This window comes from Aspergillus multicolor, assembly GCF_047715735.1.
Source record: "Aspergillus multicolor strain CBS 133.54 unplaced genomic scaffold BDW74scaffold_9, whole genome shotgun sequence".
Classification (NCBI taxonomy): domain Eukaryota; kingdom Fungi; phylum Ascomycota; class Eurotiomycetes; order Eurotiales; family Aspergillaceae; genus Aspergillus; species Aspergillus multicolor.
In genome coordinates, this window is record NW_027395960.1 from 316,491 (window position 1) to 335,368 (window position 18,878).

General features: G+C 51.5%; 6 protein-coding genes across 6 annotated transcripts; 4 read left to right on the forward strand and 2 right to left on the reverse strand.

Annotated features, from left to right (window-relative positions):
* Positions 1 to 1,604: 1,604 nt before the first annotated feature.
* On the reverse strand, positions 1,605 to 4,907 carry BDW74DRAFT_177157 (forkhead domain protein; the record flags this gene model as incomplete). Its single annotated transcript, XM_073728804.1, has 1 exon — positions 1,605 to 4,907. The coding sequence occupies one exon, from the start codon at positions 4,905 to 4,907 to the stop codon at positions 1,605 to 1,607; it is 3,303 nt and encodes a 1,100-aa protein (XP_073584857.1).
* A 242-nt stretch (positions 4,908 to 5,149) lies between these two features.
* Positions 5,150 to 6,334, forward strand: BDW74DRAFT_138943 (uncharacterized protein). Its single transcript, XM_073722474.1, has 2 exons — positions 5,150 to 5,703; positions 5,821 to 6,334. The coding sequence occupies exons 1-2, from the start codon at positions 5,214 to 5,216 to the stop codon at positions 6,105 to 6,107; spliced, it is 777 nt and encodes a 258-aa protein (XP_073584858.1). The 5' UTR covers positions 5,150 to 5,213; the 3' UTR covers positions 6,108 to 6,334.
* BDW74DRAFT_138952 (cyclic nucleotide-binding domain-containing protein) lies at positions 6,174 to 8,124 on the reverse strand. Its single transcript, XM_073722475.1, has 2 exons — positions 8,104 to 8,124; positions 6,174 to 7,895 (listed from the first exon to the last, which is right to left on the reverse strand). Exon 2 carries the CDS (start codon positions 7,801 to 7,803, stop codon positions 6,562 to 6,564), a length of 1,242 nt encoding a protein of 413 aa, XP_073584859.1. The 5' UTR covers positions 7,804 to 7,895; positions 8,104 to 8,124; the 3' UTR covers positions 6,174 to 6,561.
* A 1,901-nt stretch (positions 8,125 to 10,025) lies between these two features.
* On the forward strand, positions 10,026 to 12,160 carry BDW74DRAFT_138997 (carbohydrate-binding module family 48 protein). Its single transcript, XM_073722476.1, has 4 exons — positions 10,026 to 10,100; positions 10,190 to 10,325; positions 10,625 to 11,797; positions 11,954 to 12,160. Exons 1-3 carry the CDS (start codon positions 10,078 to 10,080, stop codon positions 11,768 to 11,770), a joined length of 1,305 nt encoding a protein of 434 aa, XP_073584860.1. The 5' UTR covers positions 10,026 to 10,077; the 3' UTR covers positions 11,771 to 11,797; positions 11,954 to 12,160.
* Positions 12,161 to 13,275: 1,115 nt separating this feature from the next.
* On the forward strand, positions 13,276 to 13,675 carry BDW74DRAFT_177161 (uncharacterized protein; the record flags this gene model as incomplete). The annotated part of the gene is made up of 2 exons (XM_073728805.1): positions 13,276 to 13,484; positions 13,552 to 13,675. 2 exons carry the CDS (start codon positions 13,276 to 13,278, stop codon positions 13,673 to 13,675), a joined length of 333 nt encoding a protein of 110 aa, XP_073584861.1.
* Positions 13,676 to 15,048: 1,373 nt separating this feature from the next.
* Positions 15,049 to 16,347, forward strand: BDW74DRAFT_151363 (VIT1/CCC1 transporter family protein). Its single transcript, XM_073724166.1, has one exon. It carries the CDS (start codon positions 15,317 to 15,319, stop codon positions 16,226 to 16,228), a length of 912 nt encoding a protein of 303 aa, XP_073584862.1. The 5' UTR covers positions 15,049 to 15,316; the 3' UTR covers positions 16,229 to 16,347.
* Positions 16,348 to 18,878: the final 2,531 nt, after the last annotated feature.

Sequence of the window (18,878 nt, forward strand, 5' to 3'; positions counted from 1 at the left end):
TTCATGGCGCGGCGAACCGGAGAAGATTCTCCTTCTGGGGTCAGGTCCCAGAAGTAGCAAACTTAGTCTTAGCCTTCCTTACCTGCATCAACCGTTCCAAGGCCAAGGCACCCCGCCGCACTGCTTTTGTTCGCGACATCAGCCTATGAAATTGCTGCTGTTGCTCTCCATGAGCGCCATGTCATTAACCTTCTGAGGAACGTCAAGACAACCGCCAGGAAGTTCGCCAAGAAGATTCTCGATACCTCCTACACGGGCACCACGGCAACAGAAAGGTCAAGGACACGCAGCACGCCATGGCCAAGGCCTCGCTACAATGCACAGTGCAGGTGTCGAGACCGAAAGTCGCTCATAGCAACGATAAGCCATTACACCCGGGTCGTTCCAACCTCCCACTTCCCCCACCCCATGCATCCGAATTCCGGATGTTCCCTAGGGTAAGCGCCCAGTCCAGTGTTACGGAGTACAGCCCGTAGGAATGAGGGGAAGAACAAAAAGAAAAGAAACTTCGGATGTATCTCGAGTGCCTTGTCATTCGTCAAACAGATGACAGAATGGATGTCATTGTCGGGAGAGTCGGACAGACTGCCTGCCATGCACCGTTTACAGTAAGTCACAGCGCGAGCATACTCCGTATGTAGCCAGCAGCTTGATTTGCACTTGCACTTGCACTGTGCACTGTGCACTGTGGTCGAATGGATTCGATACTATAACCTCTAGCCTAGGTATCCCAGGTGAGTAGACTAAAGTGAAAGGTCTGACTCCGAGCATCATCTCCCGGGACGTCGTCGGGTATGGGCATAATCAGATATGGCGCAATGCAAGGACCCGGGCGAGAAACGTGCTAGCATGCTAGCGCCCTAGACGCGATGGAAAGTGCCGACTTAGACTATGGAGTAGTTCAGTTGCATCAAGGTGGATTTCCGGACGAACAATGGCAGCGGTAAGAATGCTTTGAATATACCTGTCTTCCCTCGCCAGACTGCTAGAATGATGACTGCGAAATCGCTGGAGCGGACGTCCAAGCACCCAGCGCCATTGCGAGATTCAATTGGCTCCGGCATACTCCGTACACGCAAAGAAATCGAGACAGGCATAAGATGTCTATGAAGAGTAGAGTCTGAGTGGATGTGAGAGGTTATTGCAATCTAAATAGCCTTGAGCCACGCTCAAAGTAAACATAACCATGTGAAATAATGCGATAGATCATATTTTGTCTATACAACTAACTCCGCCCATTTTCCTTTCCTTTTCCGAAAAGTTACCGCGGGAATGCGCCGACGGTACTATAAAAGGCGATTCATAACAGAGTGGATATCATAAAGAGCAACGTCAAGTGACGGTTGGAAAATATCAAGTAAGGTCGGAGATGAAAAGGTCGAAAGAGGTGTGAAACAGAATCTGTAAGCCACAGTCTAAATAGGTGGCCCTCTCCTAGTCGAAAGACTAACACCAGCCAAATAGAAGTCCAATCTCCCAATAAGTAATATATTCGTAAACGTAAGGTCGTAATCATGTTCAAGTCCCGGCTGTCGAGTAGTCACCAACCACAAACAGGACATAGACGCATTGCACAAGTGATCCAAAGAGCGAAGTGTGATGGCTTACTCCCCCCTTAGCCCCTTGATCATATTCTTCAGCGCATCGAGAAGAACGGTCTCGTCTGGTGGCTCGCCGCCAGGGAACGAACTCTCTGTTGCCTCACCCAGGGCCCGCGCCCGTGCGCTCTTGAGGACACCCTTGATATAGTCTTTGTCTTCGTAATCTTCCAGCAGGACGGCCTCAAAGTCATCAATGGCTTTATTGGCACGCTCGTTGAAGGATGCCTCGTCGGAAGAGGTGTCCAATGGTACTGGGCCTGTGTTCTGCCCACCCATATTGTACGGTTGCTGCTGTTGTTGGTTGTGCTGGTGATGCTGGTGCTGGTGCTGAGACTGATGCTGCGGAGGACCTGGATTCGGATTGTAATTCTGGGGCGGGTTGTTGTTTGGTGGAAGATGCTGTGTATTCTGAGGTGGATACGGGGTAGAGTGTTGTGGTGGTGGCGGAGGCGGCTGCATGTGCTGTGGCTGTGGTTGTGCTTGCTGAGACTGTTGATACTGGAGAAGCTGCGGCGGAGGATCGGAGGCATAGGGTGAGGTATATGTGGTGGGTGTGGTTTGCGCAAACGCGGCAGGGAGATTGTTCCTGATCGGACTGGGTATCGGAAAAGGTGAGGATGCTGCAGGTGGTGCGGGAGGAGGATATGGAGCTGAGTGTTGCGGAGCAGGGGTAGGAGCGGGAGGAGGTGGAGCTGTTGAGGATGGGAATGGATTCGATGGCATGGACGAGAAGTTTTGGAACTGCGGGTTTGCCATTCCAGTTTGATTGTTCGGTTGACTTTGGTACGAGTTGGTAGGTGGTGGCATGTATTGAGGGGTGACAGAAGATGGAGGAGCCTGTGCAGGTTGAGGAGGCGGAGGAGGCGGTGGTGACGGACGTCTTTTCTTTTCCTTCTCGACGGACGCTCCTGGCCGTAGCTGCCATGACCATCCTTTACCGTCTCGCTCTGCGTGCATGAAAAGATGGCCGTTGCCGTTGAGGTTGTGCCGTACACTGGATGTCCAACCCTCGGTTTCACACTTGAATCGGAAATAGGGATACTTGAGCTTCAAGGCCCGGTAGATCTGCTTTAACGTCATCGGCGTGGTAGCCTCGGTGAGAGCATCGAAAATAAGGACTGCATAGTTGTACGGCGGCTTGGCCAGATCTTCAGGTGTGTACGCAGACTCTGGAGGATAGTTGGGAGAGGGTGAACGAGATGGCTTGCGCTTCTTGACAGGTGGAGGCTTGACGTATTCTTGCGGCTGATGTTCCATAGGAAACTGTCCACCTTCCGTCGATGGGAGAGGAAAGTCCATCGTTCCGTCCTTCTTCCTCTTTGTGTATTTTCGTTTCTCGGGTTTCGAATTCGGCGACTCTCCCTCTGCCGGCAAACTGGGCGCAATGCCTCCAGGCGTAACTGTTGTCTTTCCCGCCTTGGGTTTGCTCTGCGGAGGTGGTGTAACACCACCATTTGCCTCTCGTCTGGCGGCCAGTTTCTGCTCCCGTGCCAGCTCGGCCCTTTCTCGCTTTGACATAATTCCATCCTTGGGTGGCCGACCTGGGCCACGACGACGTTGTGGTTGCTGGCCATCCCCTTCAATAGACGGTGCTGGCCGCGAAGGATCCTCAACCTTTGTCTTCAATACAATCTTTGTCGGCTTCGAGTCGTCCTTCTTGTCGAACGCTTCTTCATTGTCAGCTGTGACCGCGGCCTCAACATTCTCCTGAGATTCTGGAACAAATTGTTCCTCCTCAATATCGGCCCCTGTCTCGCCAATTGGTACGTCTGGAAGCAAGAACCGAATGCGGACTCCTCCAATTTGAATATAATCACCACTATGTAGCGGTCGAATTTGGCTCGGGGAAAGCCAATCTGCACCAATGAAAGCGCCATTCCGACCCAGGACCTCCATTTCAAAGAGATTTTTGTCAAAGTTGTATGCAATCTTGACGTGTTTTCGCGAAATTCCTCGGTGACCGGCGACACTGCCATCGTTGGTTGCAGGGGGGTGGATCGGAATGGTCGGACATGAGTCCGGGGAAGGAAGAAGCGCCAAGGCATCGACGGGTTTAGCGTCTGCATTGCCGTTATTCTCCTGTAATGATTGCATGGCAAGTGCGTTGTAGTCGGTGGTAGCTTGGAGCTGGGCAGGAGTCGCATGCAAGAGACCGCCAGTATCGCCCTCCGAGGCAATGGACGAGCGTCTACTGATATGCGACTGCATATGTGGAGGAACATCGGGGTCAAACCCCATGATTCCACCTCGGTCGCTAACAACACTGCCCATGATCCCACTTCCTTCATGTTTCACCCGGATAGGCGTATGTGATGCGTTCCCACCGCTCGAACTTTTTGCCCGGGTGTGTCTCATGACTTGTCGGGCTTGGAACTCTCGTTGATGCGCCGCCCGCGCCGCCCGTACGTCTCGCCCTAGGATAAAAGAATACGTGTTGCAGTAAAAATGGCCGTCATCGAATTCGAGTTTGGCAAAGGCTTGGATCCGCGGCTCGGATCCTGCCACTGAACCACTCCCATCATGTAACCCTCCTTCGGTGTAACCCAAGGCCGACAAGTCCGCGTTCTGTTGGAAATAGGCAGAATTGAGCATCTCATTCTGTTGAAAAGCCTCTAATTGCGTCTCCGGGGCCGTGAAGTCTATTGGAGGAAAAAGCTCGGGGTCTAAATTTGATTTCGAGAATAGCAAAGGATCGGTTAGGCTGTCAATGGAGTCAGTTGGGGCCAGAATACTATCGTTTTGCCCCATTGTTGTAAAAGGCAGCCCTGATTGATGAAATGTCATGTCGTCTGCTTGATGTTGGGATTCCGCCGGCTGACTTTGATCTCCGTCGATCGGCTCCGCTCCCGCCGGCGGAACGTCCTCCCCTGGTTGTGTTTCCCAATGCGCATTTGAATCATCGCCCAACTGCTGCTTCTGCTCGTTATCCTGCTGATTTGATATCCCAGAGTCTTCCATAACGTGATCTGAGTCTGTAGTAGGCGCCTGTTGGCCGCCAAGCAGCTGAGCCAACAAGGCGCTGGCGGCGGACTGGCGGCGGAAATCGGACTGGAAGTCCTGGCCGTTCGAAAAGGCATGGGAGGCCTGGTCATCGGCCTCGGACTTGACTGCCACCATGTCGGAGAGAGCGGGTATGCCATTGGAAGACGAGGAGTGTTCGGGGGCAGAATCGTTGCGGGTTGCCGATTGCGGGGACGGAAGTTGATGGCTGTTCTCTGGCGAGTGCTGCGGCCGGGTGTAGTCGTATAGAGACGACATGCCCGGACCAGCCTCTGAAGGATGATGGCCCACCGCTGGCGCTGTCATGGTCTGCGACGATGACATGACCGGGGGGAAACGGCGGCTGGACTCTGGTTGGCCTGTGAAAGAAGTTCTCGAGCGGACGGCCAGAGAGAGGGAGGAGAACGAAGAGGGCGGTGAACTGGAAAATCAGGCCCGGACAATAGCTCGGTCAAATGAAGTTCCGGCGCTGGGATTTTCTGCCGCTTCTCCACTCTCCTCCCCATCCACGATTCCACAATCAAGTTTATAGACCCATCGAGATTCCAACAACACACAAACATACAATTCATGGTTCTTGAAACAAAACACGATCACTGAACAACCATCACAATGCCGAAACCAAAGCCTTCTTCGAAAAAGGATACACGCCAACCCCAATCTCCACCCCACCAGCAACCCCCCAATTGGCCCCCTCTCCGCCCCCTCGTTCCCTCCTCCGATCTTTACCTCGAGTCTCTTCTCCCCGATCAGATCTGCCTCATTCGCAACGTCCTCCCAGCCTCCCTATGCAAGACTTATGTTTGCTTCCTTGCCTCTCTTCCGCTCATCACAACTCCGGGTAAGCCCAAGAAGGGCGATGCTGTCCGCGTCAACGATAGATTTCAGATCCAGGATGCGGCGTTTGCGGAGAACCTCTGGCGGGGTACAGCGCTAAGAGAGCTTGTGACTAACCCCTCCCCCATTGACGAAGACGAGGCGGGCGAAGAAACAAGTGCGGGAGGGAGGTCAATGAAGGAGATCTGGGGCGGGGAGCCGCTGGGGCTGAATGCGAATATTCGTGTATATCGGTATTCGCCGGGACAGTTCTTTGCGCAGCATTGTGAGTTGTCCCCCTATGCTACCCGCCCATATGCCTTATTTAGTTTCGTAAAAAGTCACCAAATCTGTAGTCTTTATGCCTAGCTCAAGAGAACAAGACCTGACAAAAACCTCGTAGACGACGACTCCAACACCCTCTCGTTCCCATCGCCATCATCACCTCCCAAACCTGCCCGCACTACTTGGACACTCTTGATCTACCTATCGACCTGCACGGGTGGCGAGACAGTCTTCTATCCAGAGCGGACAAGGTCGAATCCTAACCCGGAGCCGGTTTCGGTGGCTCCCGAGATGGGGATGGCGCTACTACATCGACACGGAGACCAATGTTTACTTCACGAGGGAAGGGAGGTTACAGACGGGGAGAAGTGGGTTTTGAGGAGCGATCTGGTGGTTGCGCGATGAATTATAGTACTACACCGATTACTGAGGGATGGAGATGTAAGGAACTATATCATGTTACATGTTAACACTAAGGCCTATGGGACGAATAGGTGGGAACGTCTATAACTGCGCTTGAGCCACCACAGCCTCGAGCTGTTGAGCGGCGTCCAAAATTGCAGCCCAAGTGATGGCGAGATGCCATATATCTCTTGACGGCGACCGCTGGGAATGATTTGAGAACAGAAAGATTCAACAAGAGAAGAGATATCTGGGCAAGAACAACTCAGGAGCGGACAACGCTCCAAATCTGAAGACAAAGACAAAACTAATGACTCGCCTGTAATTGGGAGTTTTCTAACCTCTTCGCAATAGGAAACACTCCCTCACTTGCCAATACAAGTAAACGCAGAAATGACGCATTAAAACCAAGTGAATGATTCATTTTGAACAAACGTCATCTTTCAATTTTAAACCCTTATGTCGCTGTAGAGGGCCTCGATGAGTACTCCGTCCTCCTCATGATGTTTTCCACAGGGCCCAACAGGCGCTTGAATCCGTCCCGGCCAAGCTTGGCAACCTTGACTTCAGTCTTCGCGCGAACGCTGGCTGCTCGAGGCTTGTCGTCCAGCAAAGCTAGTTCACCAAAGTAATCTCCTCTTTGGTAGAACTTTACGGGCTCATCCACGCCCTCCATGAAAGCCTCGGCCTCGCCGGATTCAAGCAGGTAGAAGGCATCACCTGGGTCGCCTTCCGTAATGATACTCTCGCCGGCCGGGAATTTGATAGTGTCGAGCGCGTCGGCGATCTTGGCGCGCTCGTAAGGCTTGAGACTGGACAGAAGCGGGACTTCTTCCAAGAAAGCTTCGTACATACGTCGTCGTTGGAATGCAGAGTCCATGAGAATGCGCCGAAATGTGACGCGATCTAAAGCCCATAGAGTGCTTTTCGAGTCGGTCGAAACAATGGTTGCCGCTCGAGGTGCGTTGTACATCAGAGCGAGCTCTCCAAAGGAGCCGCCGGGTCCGATCGTGCTGATTTTGTTACCAGCTCCGTCTGGACCCGGCTGCACAGAGCCAGAGGGGTTGATATAGACGTCAAAATGACCTTGCTCAACGATGTAGAAAAAGTCGCCAGCATCCCCTTGCGAGATCACTTTGATGTCCTTTGCGGGTATGGGCTTCTCAACCAATGCATCTAAGACTGTCCTGGACTGCTCGTCGTCCAGGTGGGAAAAGAGGAAGTTGTTACTGACGGCTGTCTTCAAGCGGGCGAGCTGCTCCTCCGACTTTGGGTGGTTCGGCGGAGTCCAGCTGTCCGACCCAGCAGATGTAGGGTTCAAAGACTCGGCAGAGACAGATGTCCGGCGGCCCAGGGCGTAGTTGTTAGGCAAGCCGTGGTCGTGGCCACCAGTCGGGCGGAAGCTATGGAGGTCCGTGGAGGACTCATCCTGACCTTCCTGTCCACCGCCGGAGAAACCACCGAATGGATCTCTCCCAAAGCGGATTCCCTCGCCCGACTCCCCAGCTCGACCACTCTCGAGCGGGTTATTCCCACCAGACGAGCTTGCGGCGTTTTTGGAGGTTCGGAAGGTAGCGTCGGTTGGTGACGTCACATCATACTCCTCGTCTTCTGAGATTTTGTGAAATGACGAGGGTTTGTCCTCTTTTGTTGAAACCTTGAGGAAAGGATTGTTGCCCGAAGATGAGGTATTCGACATGGTGCCGATTGAAATCTTTGGTCAGGGTGAAGCGGGGGTTAGGGAGTTGGCAACGCTGTGACAGGCGCTGTGAGGTTGGCGAGCCAAAGAAACTAATGAAGGTTAGAGGCAAGCTGCGAAGATTAACAGCGAGTGGAATGATCGGAAGAGATGATCATGAGATGAGGATGCAGGCGAGGATGGCTGAACAGGCATGCGGGAGGGAGGGAGGGAGGATCATGTATGCACGAACGTAACGGGATCGAAGGGGATCGGCGCAGAAAGTGGGAGGGAGGAGGGGCGGCGGGTAGAGAAACCGACAGAGTTGACAAAGCTTTGGGAGGAAGACTGGAACAACTTGACTTTGGCAGTGCTGAGTGGGTATCCGACGAGCTGAAGGCGAATTGGAGTGTCTCGAGACAAATCAGACCTGAGTCTGAAGCTCTTGAATGGAGCTCAGGCCCAATGGACGCGAAGAGGCGTTCCCATTTCAGAGGCCATCCCAAAGACAGCTTCACCCCAAGTAAAGAGTAAAGGGAAGAGGAAACGCTGTATCAAAGAAAATCCCAGACTTCTTTTGTACTTACTTGGCTAGTTCTTTTCTTTTTCTTATTGTTTTTTCGTCGCCTATTTTTTTTTTTTTTGACGTTAACGACGGGCAACACGAGTATGAATGCAGCAGTCGGAACTGACAAGCTGGAGAGGCACCGATGGGCCAGATCCTTTGTTCTTATATGCTCAGAGCTGCCGTCCGCTCTCAGTCCAACAGAAGAAAAGGGTTTGAAACTGTCTTGGACGTGTGAAATGGGCGCTGTTCCGGCCAAAGGAATGAAATAGGAGGAGTAAAACAGGGGGAAGGAGAGACGTCGGTCAAAGACAGATGTTCAGATGGGAAATAAAAGGGAATAATGCTAAGAATAAGTAGTATCAAAGCAGACGGGACGGAAAAGGCGGGGTAGCTTTCTGCAGCTATCGCCAGCACACGAGCTTCTGCCTACGGACGAACCCCTATTATTTTCTTTACAAATTGTCTTTTAATGCTGGCGCCCAATAAACTCTTTTTATGGTCGAACATTAATGGATAATGACTTTGATCCCGCCTATGCCTATACTCTATTGTGCTGTGCCCTTGATGAGTTCTTGCTCCGAGGTTGCAGATGCAGATCAACGTCACCGGTGCTCTCCCCGCTCAGTGCTCGCAGCTCACTACTAGCGCTCAATAGCTGATCAGGAAGATCAATAGTTGAGAAAAGGGCGAGGATGCAGTGCGTCAAGTGACAGTGACCCCTTATTAGTCCAATGGGGCTTGAGGACTTCAGGAAAAGTAAACCACTGACCTATGGGGGCGATGCGTGGAAGCTTCGATGTAATCTAAACGCCTTCCAGATGTCTTCTAGAAGGTCACGATGCTGTCAGATGGCTTGGTCCGGAAGCCAGGCGCCACGAAGACTTTGCCCGACACTATCCATTCTACGGGCTTACCCCAAACATGCCTCTGGATCAAGGGAAACTGTCTTACCTATTCCGTAACATCTGCTCGCCAGTCGCGTTGAGATCATCGCTGACGTCGTCCATTTCGCATAATCATGATGTAAATCACATCCACTTCGCAGTGCGACACCGTACTCACTCTGATCCAGAAAGAGTCGGCCATGGATCAATAGGGCCTAGGAGCACTGCGAGTATAGCGGAGTAGATCCTGGGAAGGTGTTGTGGTGGGAATCTGCAGGTAGAGAGGATCTCCGGTAGTGAACTCCCTGCACAGGCTGCAAAAGCATGCCTATCGGGCCGATTGCTTTATCTTTTAGTTTGAGTAACAACCGATGAAGGCCAAGAACTTCAGAAGCCGGCGGTGTCAGCACAAACGAGACTGCCCAGGTGCTGACAGTGACTCAGTGCTATCCAGGCCATCGTGGTTGTCTCAATGCCTGGATGCTACCCTCGCTTAGTGTCTAGATCCGGCGTCTAGACTGAGCCGGTGGTGTCTGACCTTAAAAGTGTATCCCACCGCTACTTTGCACGATGCGATGAGCACGCAAAGCGACTCCAAGATCATCTAGAAACTGCATTAGCTTCTGTTTCTTATCAGCAATTGAAGAGTTGTCAGTGTCTAAATCCTCCGAGCGACGAGTTGCGCGACCCCCGCTTTGGCCCAAGGGCTGCCTGCCTTCCCAGCCCCCTCACGCTTTATCAGTGCAGTTCCGTCCTATTCCCCAGCTTCTTCCCTGCTTGGTCGCCCCGAAAATTCCCTCTCCTCGTCCGGCGCATCAGCCCATACCAGAGCACTTACGGAGAATGGGGAGCTACACGTTCCGATGGTAAGTTGCTCGAGGCTAATTAACTTTCCTAGACCCAGCAGCCATCGCCCACCTGGCTTCTGACCATGGACTGACCACGGCTGATCCAGGCCTTACAATGCCAATGAGGTGTTTGTCACAGGCACATTTGATGACTGGGGCAAGACGATTAAATTGGATCAGAAAGGAGATGGCTTCGAGAAGCAAGTCCATCTCCCGGCGACCACCGAAAAAGTGCACTTCAAGGTATGTCATACTCAACGGGCCTCCCCCATTACAGCCTCACACATGACGGGCAGCTGGCTGCTTAGCCCGCTTCTCGAGGCTTCTACCCAATCTCCCTTCGGCAAGCTAGGCCCCTCTATATTGTGCCATCGGCAGTGATGACGCCGCGCTGCGTCCGCTTGAACAGCCTTGTCCGCTTCAGCTGCCATTGACGTCATTACACTAGCGCTGACCGGCCTCCGCCCCCTCTCTACAAAACTATAAAATCCGCTCCGTGAATACATTTTCGTATCACTGACGTGTACCTATCACATTCACAGTTTGTCGTTGACGGAAATTGGACGACTCTACCTGACGCACCGCAAGAAAGCGATCATTCTAGCAACGTGAACAACGTCCTCTATCCGGACCAGATCCAAGCAGATTCAACCGCACCGCTACAGAACGGCACCCAAGACATGGCTAGCACACTCTCTGGCGTGACGCCCAACTCCACAACCGCCGGTTTAGCCGGTGGAGTCCCTAAAGAGAACAAGGCCCCCGGATCGACGACTGCGGGGTTGGACAAAGACGTTCCGCTTGAGCAACGGACTAACGTCCCCGGAGGGTTTCCTGCGGACACCCCACTGTCTGAATACTCTGTCAACCCTATTCCGGCCTCCAGCGGCATTGGCAATCCAATCCAATTGAAGCCGGGAGAGAAAGTCCCAGACCCCAGCACCTTCAATACCAACACTGTACAGTCTACTGCTCGCAACAACGATTCATACGATCAAGATAGCTCTCGACTGGCTGGCCCGTTCTCTGTTCCTCCTGTTTCAAATACCATGATTCCTGAATCCAGCCTTCCAATGGGAAGCGGAAATGACCCTGTATCCTCCGACCCCGGGGTCACCGTGCAGTCTGCTGCACCAACGTCTACTACCGCTGCTCTTGCCGCCAACGTCCCGTTTGAATCTAAGAAGCAGCCCGACAGCACAAGCCCGGTTAACGATGTACCAGCCGTCGTGAAAGACTCTCTCCAAAAGGCTCACCAGGACCCAGAAGCAGCTGCAAACCAGCTGGTTGTGGACGAAAAGAAAGAGCTAGAGCACGAGCTACAGCAGAAGGTCAAGGTCGAGAATTCGGCTGGCGCGCCGGCGCCTACTACCACCGCTGCCACTACAGAGAGAGCCCCCAGAGCTAGCATCGCGGAACCCAGCTCGGCGGAGTTGTCACCAAGGACAGGAACGCCTACGGGTGCCAGGGCATCGAATACTGAAGCATCACAGCCTAGCGCGCCAACTACTGGAGCCGCAACCACTGAGACACAAGCCACTGGAGCATCGACCACCGGGGAGGGAGTGAGCGCGAGCCCTTCGAACACCAAGGCATCGGAAGTCCCCTCAAATGGCTCGTCCGGAAAGGAAGAGAAGAAGAAGAAGCGATCCAGCATCTTTGCCAAGTTGAAGGAGAAGTTCAAATGAACGGTTCGGGACGTTTTAGGATGATGAGTTGAGTCATAATGTTACTGATGATTTATCTGGATACCTTTACGCATGTTTTACTTGATTACCCCGCATGTCTTGTTTCGAACACTGAATATTGCACAAGCTAAGTTGATTATAATTGAGTAATACTTGTCTCTGATGTCGATACGTCCTATATAGGAATGGCATTTGACACTTGACCATTCAGCTTGACCGGGTATCCTAGCACACTAGATGCCATGTTAGCATGGTTTCCGCCCATGATTGCGTCCAAGTATAACCTACTCTTTTCCTGTCTTCGTACAGCAACACCCACAAAATATAGAGGCAGGCCAGCAAACAACTGCCGCGACGATTGTGACCACGAACCCTAAATCATCAGCATGTCTATTCGGAGGAAGCCAACGTAGAATGACTGGAAACGCCTACCTAGTGTTGGGCCAACAATTTTACAACGACAGGGGTTCTGGTCAGTCCCGCATTGAATGCAGACTGGAAAGAAGAACGGGACATCGCACATCGTGAATGCTTGGTATGACTTTAGTCTGGGATATAATAGGCTTCGATATAGTAAGGGGAAGAGGATGAATCTTATCTAGGGAGTGGTATGAATACTAATCCCTATGGTATGATCCTGGCAGGCTGGAAGGGATGAAGTTGAGACTGAGAATATATACATGATTCATCATGACGACATTGCGTGACATTCCAACTATCTGAATGGGTTGCTGCTTTGAAGTCTCTCGGGTTTTGGAGTGCACGCAACATCAATAGTTCAAACCAACACAATATAACCTGCATAGCATGCATTGAGATATGCAGGTGCCTTCTCCAAATGTACCTACCAATTGGTCTTTATCCGCTGTACCTAACGGCAATGTCCTTGACACATCCCAGCTGAATCGCCATGCAAACCACAGGGCTGTCTCCATGGATCTATAATTGACAAGCCCAGAAGGATAAAGCCACCCCCGCGCGCATTCATTCCCCAATCAGTCGCATGCAGAATTCCAGATTCCATACAAGCCACAGCGAGGGCGTTTCAAAGCGCGCAAACCCATCCAGGCACCAGGATTTTCTTTGCCGCGGACCCGTGAGCCACGCCCGGGTCTTTTTTCTTTCCAATCCACTCTTTCATCTATTTTCTTTTCTCTTCATGCGGAAGAATATAAATAGAGGCAATATTTCTCACTTCTAGTCAAATCTGAATTGAACACAAAAATTAGCAACGCCGTTGAGTGATCAACAACTAGTGGTGCGTAACCCCATCCATTTGAACCGGGCATATGATCGATCGTCGCCGACGTCACCCGCTCAGCCCTACGATCGGGCGTTCGGCTCCATCTTTGCGTCTGACGAACTCCTCTCACATCCAACATCACTGCTGAGATTTATCCTCATTCGTTGAATGTCAATCAGTCTTAACTAACCTTCTTCCTGTGCAATAGAATCAAAAGCAACCAACCCAGTATCATTTACCCACCAACCCATAACCAACCAAAATGGCAAACCGGCTGATCCCCCTCGTCATCCTCCTGATCGTGGTCATCGTCCTCGTCGTGATCGGCTTCATCGCATACAGCATCATTCAAGAAGTCTCCGACAAGACAAAGAGCAAGATGGAGAAGCGGAACGTTATGTTCACGAAAGATGGGATGAAAGTTGGCGTGCGCCAGGTCGGCGAAGAGGAATATGTTGACCGGAGTCAGAGGTGAGAACTCTTGCATGAACACATTCCAGGATTGAAGCATGTGCAGGTGGCTAATGCGGGCGTGCAGTATCCTCGTGAATATGTGGAACCACACTTCTTTCCCAGCGTACAAGAGTCGGCTCTGGGATATGACGGGATCAGCGAGTGGAAGTGCGAATGTCGCGGGAAGCGCTGAGCAGAGGAAAGGGTAAGTTTCCTTTTCGCGTCTCTGCTTATGTTGACGGGACATGGTCTAATGAATGATTATTGGATAGGCATTGACTATCGAAGCGGCTTTCGAGACATAAACGGGCGAAGACCTGGCTTACGGTCGATGGGCTGTTGAGAGAGCCTTACTAGGTTATATAACATCTGGCGCTTCTATGATGTGCCTACGGCTTAACGCTATCTTTACTTAGGAAAAGCAGTAACGATTGATGAATGATGAATTAAGTAAGGTTGTGTCATTCTTGAGTATCACCTTTCTAGCAACATTGGAAGCAATGAGATATACGCTATCACAGGTTTCTTAGACATCTACTATCTAGACTTAGTACTCCACTTACGTTACTATGAGTACAATTATCATAGAGTGAACACCCTTGATCGCCGCCGCCGTCATGCATAGAGCCGTTGATCCTGTCCCACTGCAATGGACCTACTCTGTACTCCGAGGCAGTATGCAAAACTTCGGGTCTTTGGCGTCGAAGTTCAACAGGCAGCTGGTCTAGACTCTATGGGTGAGATTTTAAAGGGCTTTGCGTCCAAAGTGGCCTATTGTAACCTACTATGTTGAGTAGTCTGAATGTGAGGTTCAACGAAATTCCGTCTAGGGTACGGGGAGAGACAAATATATATCCGCCCAAACACTATTTTATCGTTTTTTATGAGACCCGACCCGCTAAACTTTAGCGCAATCCAAATCTATATAGGTCTATTGCTCAGGTGGTAGACCGATGCACAAGCACCAAACCTCGGAAGACGTCTGTATAGTTTTTATCTACTAGAGTACACAGTATGTCGCGTATTCGGGTGATGACTCGGGGCCTAGCAGTCAAACAAGGGATATTGTTTATAGTCTCCTCCAACCGTCCTGTCACCTTTGCAATGAGCATCGTGACCCCGCAGTATAGAAATAAGAGTCATGTAAACAGATCGGTCATGGTATAGTTGTTAGGGTTGGAGACGTGCTCCTAGATATCGGAGTATTTGTACCTAGGTAGTGTACCGCGGTGCCTAAGTTGCCCGCCTCTCAAATCCCAGCCTTCCCTGCATTACCTCACCATCCAATCTCCTTCTCCCATTATCAATGCGCCGTATCTTCCTCGCACAGAGTCCCATCGACAGCAAGGAACAAGCTAGCCGGTGCAACGCCAAGCCGATTCCTTTGAAAGCTTGGGCCCAGCGGTGTTCCCCTGATTGGCCGTCTCCCCGCATCACGCTTCCACGCAGCAAATCAAGAGCTCTAGATCCCCACGTGCCAAGAGCAGGCCCCTCATGACCGGCGATCGCCCAGCACGTTGTTGGTCACCCGGTCGTTATAGGCCCTTGCGTCGTGGAGCACCTGATAAGATCGATGCCAGCCGGAGAAGTCGCTGCCAGGCACGAGGGCAGTTTCGAGGTTATCTTTCGTGCACGATGGATGCCCTTTGCAATAAGGGCCGTCTGGTAGGTGGATCGCGGATTAACCGATAGACAGCTCCACGCTTGGTTTCTAAATCCATGCTGTTGGGGTAGAAGCTGGAGCTTGGTATAAGTTCGGACTGGCAGTCGTGCTTTTGGCTGACTTGGGGTTTGTCGTCTGCAGATTGCCAGATCTGAATCGAGCGAGTCGAGCTTTGTACAGCAGCAAGATGTCTTTCTCTTCCATCAGTTCCCTCAAGGGCCTTCTTTCCCCGACTACAGACTCGGAGTATGACATCGAGAAAGATCTCGCCAGTTCCAGCGATGGAGAGAGTGCAAGCGGCGAACTCAAGCCTCGCGAGGTCAAAGACAGCAAATTCATCGATGGACGAGTGATATCGGACGCTATCATCGGTCTCTCAGACGGTATGACGGTCCCCTTCGCTCTCACTGCAGGCCTCTCCGCACTTGGAGATACAAAAGTCGTCGTCTTTGGCGGATGTGCCGAGCTCATCGCCGGAGCTATATCGATGGGACTGGGCGGGTATCTCGGGGCGAAGAGCGAAGAGTACATCTTCCCAGCAACTTCCTGTATGCCTCGCGTACTGACTCAAACCAGAGAATCCTACCACGCAACCCTCAAAGAAACCACCAAAGCAACCCTCACAGCACCCTCCTCCGTCTCAGATACAATCCACGAAATCTTCACACCCTACGAGCTTCCCGACCACCTCATTTCCCAACTCGCGACGCACCTGACGTCCTCGCCGCACCTTCCCTCCTTCCTCATGACCTTCCAGCACACCCTCCCAGAGCCCTCGGGTTCGCGGGCCTTTACCTGCGCCCTCACAATAGCCCTCTCATATTTCATCGGCGGGTTCGTTCCCTTGCTTCCGTACTTTTTTGTTGGACCGGACCAGGCGTTCTTGGCGCTCAAGTGGAGTATTGCGACTATGGCCATTGCGCTGTTTTTGTTTGGGTATGGCAAGACATGTTTTGTGAGTGGATGGGGTGGAAGGAAGAATATAAAGAAAGGAGCTTGGGGCGGACTCCAGATGGTCATAGTGGGAGGTGTCGCAGCGGGTTGTGCTATGGGCCTGGTCAAAGGATTTCAGGCGCTGGGGAGCGCTGGCTCTGGATGAGAAAAGAGCTACGAGGGAAATGATAAGTATGAGATGGAACCATGTAAACATGCATTCATGATCGATGAATATGGCGTTGGGATGTAAAAGCTACAAATTTATGTACTGGACGGACGGAGTTAGGATATATTCAATACATAGATTGCTTATTTTTCTACAACTTCCCCAGTATAATCTCTGTTCTCAAGTTCTAGTCCTAGATATTCGTATGTAGACGAGTCGGGCCGCATATGCGAGATCGGTCATTTATCTAGAGAAGGTCGGCAAAAGTATAGGTTCTTTGCTGAGATAAGCTTCCTGAAGTATCTCCTTGATATTTGCTGTGTTGGTTAGGGCTGAGTCTTCTGATGTCGATGAAAGTGTATACTTCGGCTGCCTTTTATCTACTCCCTACGGTGCTGCTATGCAGTATAGCTTCGCTGCACAAGAGGGTCGAGGAACGTCCAGGTCAACACCTCAGGTATATCTGCGCCGTAAGGTACCATCCCCTGAGAGTGAGCCTACTCCAGAGAACCTCCGTTGAGACTTCAGACAGCCTAGCGACCATGCATACCAAATGCAAGGCAGAGATTGGCATCGACACCAGTAAGCGCGATGTATCGTACACTCAGCCCCCTTGCTAGTACAATCGCATACATACATGAAATGAGAGGGGATAACGAACGACCCAGGTAGCCGAGTTCTATATACCCATTCCCTTTGCGGAGTACCGATGTACACGAATACGATCGCGACCCGCCCATATACTAATTTTGTCACAGCTAGGGTCGGAGGCTGAGTTGCGAAGTATGTATGAACCCACCTGTAAAATCGCACGCTTTAACCAAGTATAAACCCTGCCCCATAAGTAGCAATAGTACCTTTGTCAAGTGGATAGTGGATGATGGATAAGCCACAAATCCTTAACCTGCTGCCTAACCAGGGGCGAAAAGAGGAGCTTCAAACGGCCCGGACGACATGAAACGATAGTCAGATAGTTTAATTAAACCGTCAAGATCCACAGCTGCATGCTGCGCGGCTGTGCTGTGCCTGATTTGATGATGATTGCGAATACGGGCGCGGCGCCAGGTATCCGCGGATAGGGAAGAGTGAACGAACGGCCAAGTAAGGGGCTGGACATGTCCTGCACTGCCACAGACTCAGACACCGAGCCGGTTCATATCCATACGTGGAAAGTAGTATGTAAGGCGGCGTACCTTACACACGGTAATTATGAGCAGTGTTATGTTGTCTCTCCTGGGAATTCGCGACCCTGGCTCTAAGTACTCCTGCCAGGGACAGGGTTTAATTTCCCGGTGTATACATACCTCACTTAGTACATTTGTTTCAAGGCCAGGAACAGCACGGCAGCCTCCAACTTTCAAGGCACGTTGTTAGTGGAGAATGGCTGCGACGTGCAGGTGTCAGCCTTGTTTTGAATTGTTGAGGAATGTGATAATCTTATGAGGAATGTATGTACTCTAAAGGTGCCGAGGGACTCGAGAGCGGAGTACGGAGTATAGGCATTGAGTATGTTCCCGGCAACTTTGGAATCCGACGGCGTGTAAGTGTGATGCTGGCTGAAATTGCGAGTTCGTCCGCATCGGAGTATAACGAATGAGACCGACTCAACTGGGAATCCATCATGATATCTACCGTAGCACAAGTTTGGTATCTCTTCGGTTCGGAAGGTTGTTCCCTGTTCTTTTGCCCTGGGGACCCCGCGTGAGACGGACTTATCGCTGATCGGACAATACTCTCCCACGTGCATGTATACCGTAGAACGTAGATAGACCGAGATTCTCATGGCAGGCCAGCCATGGAGTCCAGACGAGACGAGAATCATGAGGGTTAACCAGACAATGAAGGCGAGATATCTGGACCGCTGGATAGAAAGTTAGAGCGCAGAGATAGGATATCTGTGCTGCGCCAAAACAAAAGCCGGTAAAACGGCGTCTAGTATATACTTTGTTACTGTATAATGGTTGCTGGAGCAATATTTTGTCCATAGAGCATACTAGAGTGATCCAGAGTGGCCGAGGTTCTCGAGCGACATGAGTAGCGGGGATGACCTCATTGGTAATTTAGAGAGCTGAACAATGAGGATTCAGCTGATGCCGACTTGATGCAGCCATCCATTTCGAGGCGAGAATGCAGCGGCCAGAGACATCGGTCTGCGATTCAGTTGAACCCGCAACCAAGATGCCTGCAGGGCTGAGATCCACTTTGTATCATGATGTCGTTCGCCCGTTATCGACTTATGATGTATGCCGATGGGATGAAATCACCCGCCCGTGATGGGGCTAACGGCTAGCCTCGAGCGCCGAGGCTCGTTTGCTAGATACGTTAGGTATCGATGATGAATCATGCTGATGCTTGTCCTTCTGCGCCGAATCTCCGGTCGAAGAGTGGTGATGATGGAATTGCCCGAGCCTCATCAATCATCGTTTTGCTGAGCCCTGGCGGGGCTGTGCTTGACATAGCTAAAGGCACGTTTATAGCGCCGTATAGAATGGAGGAGCCTAATACAATATCCCCTACGACTGCTATTACCATTTTGGTGGTATGCACCGATGACTTCATGCCCAAGTCTCACTGCATGGCCTTTGGGTTCGCGCCAACGGCGCCCGAAGATGCTGAGCTGATGAACGAATACGAGGGCTGAATGGAG

What these genes read in the sequence shown, in the direction of transcription:
- BDW74DRAFT_138943 (XM_073722474.1), top strand. Translation starts at nt 5,214, where the DNA reads ATGCCGAAACCAAAGCCTTCTTCGAAAAAGGATACACGCCAACCCCAA. An exon ending in ACAGTTCTTTGCGCAGCATT is followed by an intron (nt 5,704 to 5,820) that starts GTGAGTTGTCCC and finishes AAAACCTCGTAG; the next exon opens with ACGACGACTCCAACACCCTC.
- BDW74DRAFT_138952 (XM_073722475.1), bottom strand. Translation starts at nt 7,803, where the DNA reads ATGTCGAATACCTCATCTTCGGGCAACAATCCTTTCCTCAAGGTTTCA.
- BDW74DRAFT_138997 (XM_073722476.1), top strand. Translation starts at nt 10,078, where the DNA reads ATGGGGAGCTACACGTTCCGATG. An exon ending in GGGAGCTACACGTTCCGATG is followed by an intron (nt 10,101 to 10,189) that starts GTAAGTTGCTCG and finishes CGGCTGATCCAG; the next exon opens with GCCTTACAATGCCAATGAGG. An exon ending in CCGAAAAAGTGCACTTCAAG is followed by an intron (nt 10,326 to 10,624) that starts GTATGTCATACT and finishes TCACATTCACAG; the next exon opens with TTTGTCGTTGACGGAAATTG.
- BDW74DRAFT_151363 (XM_073724166.1), top strand. Translation starts at nt 15,317, where the DNA reads ATGTCTTTCTCTTCCATCAGTTCCCTCAAGGGCCTTCTTTCCCCGACT.